Source organism: Lactuca serriola, chromosome 7 (genome assembly GCF_051521515.1).
Source record: "Lactuca serriola cultivar US96UC23 chromosome 7, Lser_US96UC23_V15, whole genome shotgun sequence".
Classification (NCBI taxonomy): domain Eukaryota; kingdom Viridiplantae; phylum Streptophyta; class Magnoliopsida; order Asterales; family Asteraceae; genus Lactuca; species Lactuca serriola.
In genome coordinates, this window is record NC_136414.1 from 35,056,659 (window position 1) to 35,067,185 (window position 10,527).

At 35.1% G+C, this 10,527-nt stretch overlaps 1 protein-coding gene across 1 annotated transcript; it reads right to left on the reverse strand.

Moving 5' to 3' along the window:
• Positions 1-5,480: 5,480 nt before the first annotated feature.
• On the reverse strand, positions 5,481-10,272 carry IRX1 (cellulose synthase family protein). Its single transcript, XM_079009664.1, has 13 exons — positions 9,767-10,272; positions 9,568-9,641; positions 9,414-9,465; positions 9,171-9,315; positions 8,781-9,053; positions 8,353-8,698; positions 8,141-8,278; positions 7,777-7,902; positions 7,382-7,594; positions 7,052-7,295; positions 6,729-6,928; positions 6,280-6,633; positions 5,481-6,191 (listed from the first exon to the last, which is right to left on the reverse strand). The coding sequence occupies exons 1-13, from the start codon at positions 9,945-9,947 to the stop codon at positions 5,607-5,609; spliced, it is 2,931 nt and encodes a 976-aa protein (XP_078865790.1). The 5' UTR covers positions 9,948-10,272; the 3' UTR covers positions 5,481-5,606.
• Positions 10,273-10,527: the final 255 nt, after the last annotated feature.

The window sequence follows — 10,527 nt, forward strand, 5'->3', positions numbered from 1 at the left end:
ACCAAACAAAGCAGTTGATTTTAATTGTTATTGCCTATTGGAAGAAATATATTAACCTTTTTAATCATGAACAAACATAATTATAAACTAAGAACTTTATTTTTGTTCCCTACGTTTCTTTTATTCTTACCTTATAAAAGAGTAAATTAATCATTCTATCCACAGTTATAGTAATTAGATTAAATTAGGTCATTAGGTGTGGATATTATTAACCTAAAATGTGTCACCTCATCCTCCTTCTCATACATTGATGTTATAACACCAAAAATAGAAATAAACAACACCAAATAACATGTGATAACACTCTCCATTTTATTTTCTTTTATTATTATTATTATTATTATTATTATTTTGAATTTTTGAATTTCTATTTTTCCGGTTTGTTATTTTTTTTCTTATTTATGTCATAATAATTATAAAAACCATATAAATTAATAACACATATAATTTAATTAAATCCTAAATTAAAAATATCATTTAAAAACTAAAAATGACATTACAAAGAAAAAAACATACAATAGTCCTAAATTTAAAAGACATAAAACCGATACACTATTTGTCGCCTATATATCTCCGCTCGATATTTTCCTTCATTTTTCGGAGCACTTCCACTTGTTTCAGTGACATATTATCCTCGCTAGTTTGAAGAATTGTAAAATCCTTCGTCATATGATCTTCCTCGGCTTGTTGACGTAGGAACTCCAAATGCTCACGTTGCAAGTCATATTTTAATTGCGAAGTCGTTGTGAACATCAAATTTCTGTTTCACTTTCGCGTGCTCTCGAAGTCTACTTTCGCTTTCCTCCGCATGTCGTTAAGCCCGCTTCGCCTTGTTGAGCCCTATCGATCGTTGAGGAGGGGATATCTCTTCGATGTCGTTGAAGTCGACTGGGAGCTCATCAGCGTCGACATTGAGATCGATGTTTGTGTGTGTGTCGGAAACGTCGACAAAACCTGAGCCGCAGAATCTCTTGGATTGTTGTTACAATGATGTTGGTGTTTGAAACCATTCTGGGTCATCCTTAACAATCTCCCAAATTTTTTCGTGCTCGAAAACGTGACCCGTCTCGACATGATATTGCTCCCTAGCCGCTTTAAAAACATCGAAATCGGTCGCACCACTTTGCTTGTGCGAGGAAAGTTTGTTGTAGATGGAATTGAACTTGCTGAACTTCTTACTGATTTGAGTCCACTTTCCACTCATCATATCATGATTGTGATATGCATCATCCTTTTTCAAAATTGCGCGAAATCTTTCGATCACAGCTTCCCAAAAAGCGACTTTTCTCGTATCGTTTCCCTTAGTCGGGTTTTTTTGATGTCCTGCACCACAACACCACCAACACATACTCTTCCTCTGATGTCCACCATGTTGGAGTTTCTTCTTTTGATTGCTCCACTACGATCTCTTTCCCTTTCTTTCTTACTCTCCCTTTCTTGGTCGTTGGTTTCCGACTACCCCTGTCTTACGTATTGGGAACCGTTTGTTGCATAGGCGGTGGTTGTGTGGTTGTTTGTAGCATGGAAGAAAAGGTGTTGAAAAGGTTTCGTGTATGGAATTGTAGTGGGGTGAGGCATGATTGAAAAAGTTGCCGAAAAATGGTAGTTGTGGTGAGTTTTGCAAGTTGAGGATGTTCGCGTACGCCTCATATTGTGCAAAACCAAGATGAGAGATGTGTTTGTGTTTTGAGGATGAGTGTTTGGGTTTTAATCCATAGTGGGTAGAATGTGAATCGGTTGAGTTGTGTGTAAAAATTGAAATTAAGAGAAATATATGTATTGTGTAGGTAAAAATTAGATATGTGATGTGCACAAAAGTACTCACTAATTTTAATATTTATAACCTAACAAACTTAGACTAACTATGCACTTATAGGCAGTGTACCTAGTCAGATTACAATAGCTTAGGTAAGTCGGGTGTCGATCACAGGGAACGGTGGTGAATTAATTTAATATATTTGATTATAGGTTACAGGTCACACGAAAATAATAAAGAAATAGTTTAATAAATCTCAAACTAACAATTAACAACTCTCGATAAACTAACAGGAAAGCAAATCTCTTCAGGTACTTTGGTTTAGATAAATTACACCTTAAAAACATAGACAATTTAATACACAAATTCATTTATTCATGTTCACCGATTCCTAAAATGATTAGATTCACGTTCACTATAACTAATCCTTTAGCAAACAAGTCAATTTAAACAATGATCAGTTGATTAAACTAACATGCTTCCTAGTGTTCAGTTCGTATCAAGCAAGACTTGTAAATATAGTTAATCAAATTACTAATTCAATTTAACCTCTTGTTGATGGTCATCAAACAAGGCTCACACATTAACTTACTTATTCCCAAGTTAATCCTAGTTTCACATTCGTTATTCCTAGACTTATAATCTCGATGGTCATCAAAATCATAAGAGACAAGTAATCAAGCAGATGTTCATACAACTCAATTCACTTAACAATTAACAACAAATAATTATCATTAATACGTAAGGATCTTTTAACAAGCTTGGCAAGATAAATTAAACCTAAATAAATAATTCAATATAGCAATTAGTCTAATAATCAAAGCTTCATTCAATCATAAACACAAAGTAAAAGGTTTTTACACCCAAATCAGAAACTAAATACAGAATAGCAACACAATGGAATGCTAAACATGGTCACGTTAGCAACCCATATGATTACCGACACATATCCGCTCTCCAACCCTTCCGATCTCCGCTCCCGTTAGCTTAACGGCCTTCCGGCCGCCTTCTAGACCCTCAAAACGGCTTAACAGAAGTTTAATATCGACTAAATTAAGTTGAAAGTCGAATCCTCCCTTCTGGTTAGCTGATAATCGACTTTTATAACCTTTGTAACCGACTTACGTACGCTGGGCGTACTAAGGATTTATACGCGATTGGAGTTATCCGATGCCAGCCATTACGCGGGGCGTAAACTAAAATTACGCTGGGCGTAATTTGAATTTGGTCGTTACGCTTGGCGTAGAAGTTTATTACGCGGGGCGTAATTGGCTCCTCCAACATTTTTCCTTTCTTTTAGCTTCTAGGCCCGATTTTCGCTTCAGTCTTTTCCTTTGTGCTTTATCGACAACGAATAGCTACAAAACATAATTCAAAACATTATGAGTACTTTTTAGTTCTAAAAGAGAATAATAAAGGCCAAAATATTAAGATATAATGTATAAATATATATATATATATATATATATATATATATATATATATATATATATATATTTATATATAAATACACATATCAATATGTATGTGTATTTATAATAGAGTTAAAATGTATTTTTTGTTTTTTACTTTGTGACTATTTGTGAACAGTCGAAATTGCGACAGTTTCTCCGCAAATTCAATGAAAAAAACCAGGTTACCTCCCGTTACCACCATAATGTCGGCTACCATAACGGCTAGTAAGGCGTTATTGCACCGCTTTTTGGGTGCAGCTCATAATAGGTGTAACTAAAAAATAGTCATGTTTCTCGTTTGTCAAAGTTATTGTTACAAATTCATGTTAAATCGTGGAATCTAATTGCTTCTTAACCATATTAATGATACTAATACTTATAATGTATTTGATAGCTTTTATTTATGAAAAAGTGTTTGGCAAAAATAACTATTAGCTTTTAAATATGTAAATTTAGTTAAAAGCTAACAACTTTTAAAAGCTGCTTGAAGTAGCTTTTGTATTTGAACTTTTTGTTTAAAATAAAAGTTAAAGTTTCTTTGCCAAATCAAGTTTTTATTTTATTATTTTATTTTATTTTTAATTTTTTTTTCCGAGCTTTATCTTAAAAACTAAAAGCTAAAAGCTTAAAAAAAAGTATTTGTCAAACACACGCGTAGAGTTATGCATATTATTAGGGCTGTAAATAAACAGAACGTCTGATGAACCGTTTGACGGAAAGTTCGTTTATATTCGTTTTTTTAATAAATGAACGAACATAAAACACAAATTCTTGTTCGAACAAACATAAACACAAATTCTCGTTCGTTTAGTTAAACGAGCAAACATGAACAATGATCTCGTTCGTTCATTTATGTTCGTGAACATTTATTTAAGTTGTCCGTTTACGTTCGTTTAAGTTTATTTATGTTAATATATGTTCAATTGTTTTTATTAGATTACTATATTATATATTTTTGTTTATGTTTATATATGTTCAATTATGTTTGTTTATCTTTGTTTGTTTATATTCATTAATTTATGTTCGTTTAGAATGTTCGCGAACATAAACGGACGAACACGAACAATGTAATTTGTTAAACGAACGAACATGAACAAGAAAACTCGTTCATTTATTCGTTCATGTTCGTTTGTTTGTTCGACTAACTTAAACGAACGAACATGAGCAAACCATTGTTCATGTTCGATCAGTTCGTTTACAGCCATACATATTATACATAAAAGATTGTAGGACAAAGATTGAGAGAGAAGACAGAAACATGAGTCATAAGATTCCAAAGACCTCTCTGGTAATTGTCCATGCTCGTTCGTTTATGTTCATGAACATACTAAAGCATAAACGAACAAAGATAAACAAACACCATAGAACATATATGAATATAAACGAACATATAATATAGTAATGTAATAAAAAACAATTAAACATATATGAACATAAATAAATTTAAACGAACGAACATAAACAAGCAACATAAATGACCGTTCACGAACGTAAATGAACTAGCGTGACCATTGTTCACGTTTGTTCTTTTAACGGAAATTTATGTTCATGTTCGTTCATTTATTTAATAAACGAACATAAACGAATTTCCCGTCGAACAGTTAGTCGAACGTTCGGTTTGTTTACAGCCCTACGAATAAGGGTTTGTTTATGTTTGCTCGTTTAAGTTAATCGAACAAACGAACTAACACAAATGGATAAACGAACGAGTTTTCTTGTTCATTTTCATTCATTTAACAAATTACCTTGTTTATGTTCGTGAACATGTTAAACGAACAATGATAAACAAACACAATTGAACATATATGGACATAAACGAACATATAATATAGTAACGTAATAAAGAATAATTGAACATGTATAAACATAAAAAAAAACTTAAATTAACGAATATAAACGACCGTAAACGAACAACATAAACGAATGTTGAAGAACGAGACTATTATTCATGTTCGTTCGCTTAAGTAATTGAGTGATAAGTTGTGTTCAATTATTAAATTAACGAACTTCTCGCCGAAAGTTCGGTTGGTTCTTTTACACCCTTAGATATTGTTTCTACTAGTAAACCTCATGACGCAACACAGTTATCCCGATCATATGGTCCACATTTATTATTGTGTTCGTTAGTTTTTTAATCTACGCATTCTTAATTGCGTTTGACCTTATAAACCCTAAAAAAATACTAATATTTATCTAAAAAAATGTCACACAAACATAACCTTTTAACCAATTAATAAAGAATTTTCACAAGTATCATGTACGCATAATCATGTAATGAAATTCTTATATTCCATTAAAGTTTTCCCATCAATTACATTTCTCCAAACAAACATACACAACACTCATTCGAACCAAAAAGATCTAAATTTCAAAAATTACAATTTATACCCAACAAATCAACAATCAATCGCAATGCATCCTTGCGTAAGACTCGAATCCCCTTTACTAACAAACGGATCGATCTTCACCCACACAAGCGAGAACACCGACGCCAACAACACCGACCACAAAATCACAATCGTCGGAGTCCGGTTTTGCCTTCCCATCAGCCCTTTCAAAAACGGATACAAATGAAGAATCACCCAAAACGCAAAGAACACCTTCCCAAAAAGCGGGCCCCACGCCTCATACCCTTTGTTAAGCGCATCGGAAAATCCCGCCACCACTCCGACCAAATTCACAACCAGAAGCGTCGTCGGAGGGATCAAAACGGTGGTCCATTTTATCATATAAAGCTCGCCGAACTCCAGATCGTCGGCGGATTTGCTGGTCACGGTGAAGTTCGTATCCACTCCCGCCAACATTTTCAGGAATCCCTGGAAAACGGCGAACAGATGGGCGGAGACACCACCGATCACCCAAAACTGCTCGTTACGCCAGAGCTCTTCGATACTAACGCCGCTCCATCGGATTTCCAACACACTGGTTGTAATGATCGATAAGAAAAGGCCCAGAAACCAAACTGCTGCCAGATTCGAAAGCTGAAATCGAAGAACAAATGCACTTACTATTTGCTATTGATGTGATGTTTTAATTTCGTGATCTATGAAATTGGTGATTACTAATTACCGTTGGTATGATGAATTTTCCGGTGAGAAGACAGATCGCCGGCAACGTACAGTATGCAACTAGAGGGAGAGAGGTGAAGGGGTAGACGATGGTGTTTATATACGCGAGTCTTTGGAGCAATTTCAGGCGTCCGCCGCCCCATCCGTACCACAACGGACAGTGTCTGCTTAAGAAGATTTCGACGGATCCAAGCGCCCATCGCAAAACCTGGTGCAAACGATCGGACAAATTGATCGGAGCTGATCCTTTGAATGCAGGTCTTACTGGCATACAATATATCGATCTCCATCCTCTACAATGCATTTTGAATCCTGTCAAGATATCTTCTGTAACTGATCCATATATCCATCCAATCTGTTCATATTTCAAAAAGTTTCAATCATTACAGAACATAGCTAACTGGTAAATTGATAAAAATGGTGAAAGTAGAACTGTTTTGAGTTATTTACCTCTTTGCCCCATGCGGTTTTCTCTTCATACCCACAACTAATGACATGAATTGCTTCGTTGATCATGGTGGCTGGGTTTGCAGATTCGGCTAATCCTCCATTTTCCATTAAAGTTGATTCTATAAACACAGATGACATGCCAAAAGTTTTCTCAAAGCTCATTTGAGAGATGAGTAATGACCTCTCATAATCATCATAACCTGCACAAACATCCCATTTAATCAATGTTGTTTCTTTTTTACTCAGGAAATGACTTAATCTGATAAGCTATATATGAATGTTTGTTTTTTACTTAATGCATAAAGAAAAGAAAATGGTCTTACTTTCAATCTCTTTAAGGTTAAAAATCGCGGCATTTAAATCGTCTCTTCTAGAATCACGTTGAAACTCTTCTAGATCTTTCTTAGGCTTCTTGGGTCCACAACAACAACATGAAGATGAAGAAGAAGGCTTTGATAATGCGGGTAGAGATTGAGGTCCATAACCATATAAAGCTTGCCTATAGAACACACAACCCGTTCCCACATAAACCGGCCCTTGAATGCCATCTAATCCTTTCATATTAACCTAAAATTAACAAAAAGAATGCCAAAATTCATTATTTTTATACATGATTTATTCGGTAACAATTTAACAATCATTATGAGGCTTACATCAAAGAAAACCGTGTTTCGATTGGCGTATCTATCACTTCGGTCAATACCATCAAACCTTTGAGGGAATTGTATATAGCAAACATCACGACCAACTAATGGGTCCATCAAGAAACACATAGCCTCTCGAACTGCCTTGCTATTGTTTACATAGTGATCACAATCCAAATTAAGAATATAGGGTGCATTTGTGAGAACCGCAGAAACCCTAACCTGATAAAAGAAACATTTTACTTAATACAGAAAGAACAACTTAATAGAGAAAGTCAGGTAACAAACACTTTCACGATTAAGTCAATAAGCCTAACAAACACTTTGTGACATCTTTTTATCAAATATTTTTTGAACATTATTTATCCAGACAACACGGTGTGACGATGTAATTTAAGATTTACCAGAGCATTTTCAGCGCCGGCCTTTTTGTGGTGTTGATATCCGGGCCTCTTCTCTCTAGATACATAAACTAGCCGAGGAAGCTCATTTCCTTCAATGTCGCGGGCCCCACTGTGTCCTAGGAAAACCTGAAAATACGCAAAATGACGGTTATCTAACGACACTTGATCAAACATGTTTGTTTATGACAAGAAAAGTAAACACCACTCCTATAACTCCCACCAACCGGTCCCACAGCTAACATAAAGGTGATGTCCTGGTTCAATGAACCTAGACCTCATTTTGCATTTGTTACACGGGACACGATAAACTTTCTAGGGCTATTTTCAATAATCAGGAGCAGAATGACAAAAACGTCTTTTGCACCTGAATCATTCCCGGGTGGTCACGTGTGTTATTTCCCGGCCACGGTGTTCCATCTTGCATGGTCCATCCTTCTTCCGGAGTTTTCTGAGCTTTAGCCACTAAAGCATTTACCCTCACTTTATACTCCTCATAATCCCGCTACAAAACATACAAACAATGTACTTTAATTTTCAATTTTTCCAAATCAACATAATAAACTCTTTGAAACTTACTTTCATTGCTCTACGTTCCTTCACAAACGAAGGTTGGACTTTATCTTTCAAGTAATCGATCTTTTGGGAGAAGTAAAATTCAGGTGCACGTGGTTCAATTGAAAACCGTTTACAAAACGGGACCCACTTCCTTGCAAACTCCGCGGTTTCAACAAGGGATTCAAACGAAAGCATTGCAGCACCATCATCCGAGACATAACATGAGACTTTATCAACTGGGTAATCAACGGCTAGGATTGAAAGTACAGTATTGGCTGTGATTAGAGGAGGCTCTTTCAAAGGGTCAACTGTGCTCACAAAGAAGTCAACCGCTGCAAGTTCTGAAGGCTCACCTTCTCTTTCATACCTATGATAGATCGATACATATGGAGTGTATTTTAGTTTTTAGTTTCTATTCCAATTTTTTAGTTAAATGTTTTTTTTTTTACCTTGCAGATAGTTCATCGGTGAAAGTAATTCTATTGATGGGACACCATTTGGGGAATTGATCCAAGACCCAAGAAATAGCAAACCAGATCTCACAAATAACAGAAGTTAGCCATAAACCATAAGAACTTTCAACTGGATTTGTTATTCTGTAATGAAAGAAAAGCCCCAAAATGATCAATCGCACTATAATCACAACTCTATAAGGTGTGATTTGGCTCTTTGGAATTGGAACTATTTGTGAAAGTGGTTGCATTGCATTCGCCTCTGTTGACCTGTAAGAAATAATTATTAGTTCTCATTAATTAAACCAAAGTTGTCAAGTTGCAACTTTTAATCATAATTTTGATTTTACTAAAGAGGGAAAAGGAACTAAAATGTCATGTACTTACCCCTGCTTTTCACCCATTTGTTGGTCTACAGGAATTTGAACTTCTTTAGCAACTTTAGCGACACTCTTTTTTTTCTTGTTCTTTTTATCCTTCCAACTTTCGACCCTGTTCTTCCAGATTGGGTTCCCATCTTCATCAATCATTTCTTCATGAAAAAAAAAAAAGAAAAACAAAGAAAGATTATTTGATTATAAAATTGAAGCTCCAAAATATCTGAATGACTCAAAATTCAATGTGACTCACCACTATCCACTGTTGATACAGTGCTTATATTTCTTGCATGAAGTCCAGCATCCTTCACCAAAGAATATGGAAAATTCAATGTGAATTGTATTCAAATTATATAACTTTTGGTAAAAATGGTTAAATTCGCCATGTTTATGACTTGTAGTTATACCTGACTGTGATTAAGGTGACCAGCCATGGTAGTGTGGGTGACAGGCTCCTTTTCTGCAACATTTGTTAAGCTTCCTGTATAATCGGAAAATACAAGTTGGTTTAGTTATAAAGTAACAATAAAGGAAATTCCCAATTTCAAGTTCATATGCGAATCAAAAGCAAAAAAAATCCGAAGAAAGGGTTTTTAGAACTAATACCATCATAAGGGGTACCACATTGTATACAAGCATTATGCCCTTCCTTGATCTCATAATCCAAACAAGCTTTACAGATCGGGAAATTACACTCATGGCAGCCGACAAACACTCCACTCCCATTCGAAACAAACCCAACTTGTTCGCCACAGGTGTTGCAAATCGGCATCTCCGGGTGCATCATTTCGCTTCGCTCTAAACCCCAATTGGATTGGGTTTTATCTCGCAAATGCTGCGAAATTGACTCGACTTGGTTCCTTCATTTGTTCTTCCTTTTCTTTATATGGAATTCGGATGAGCGGAATAGGGTATGATATGTGAGGTTGGTGCGCCATTTCAGGATTAGTGAAAAGGAAGGGTTGCTGGTATGGAGGGTGGGATGTTGGTGTCTTTCTAGAATTGAGATTTTGAAGCAAAAGAAAGGTGATTTTCATGGTGTGAAGGTTTAAAATTTTTGCGGGAATGTGAAGGAATGCTGTTAGAGTTGCAGTCTTGCAGATGGGGTTTGTTCATCCCGTCGGCATACCTGACAATGACCTGATAAATGTACAATATTTAATGCGTAATGTACAAATCCTAGTTGTTGAAGTGTTTTTTTGCCATTTTTTTTTTCTAATTTGCCACAAAAAATAAATAATTATTAAATTTTAACTATTATATAAACATTATTTTTTGAATTTTTTATATGAAAATTTTGATAAAGTTTCAATAATTTAGATTAGTTTGTGGTTTAATCTCAATATTTAACTTTTTGAATAAAAAAT

Bases quoted from the DNA above. Each gene is read 5' to 3' on its own strand.
- IRX1 (XM_079009664.1), bottom strand. From the start codon at position 9,947: ATGATGCACCCGGAGATGCCGATTTGCAACACCTGTGGCGAACAAGTT. The intron at 9,642-9,766 runs GTATTAGTTCTA...CCGATTATACAG, and splicing joins ATGTGGTACCCCTTATGATG to GAAGCTTAACAAATGTTGCA. The intron at 6,634-6,728 runs GTAAATAACTCA...AAATATGAACAG, and splicing joins AAACCGCATGGGGCAAAGAG to ATTGGATGGATATATGGATC.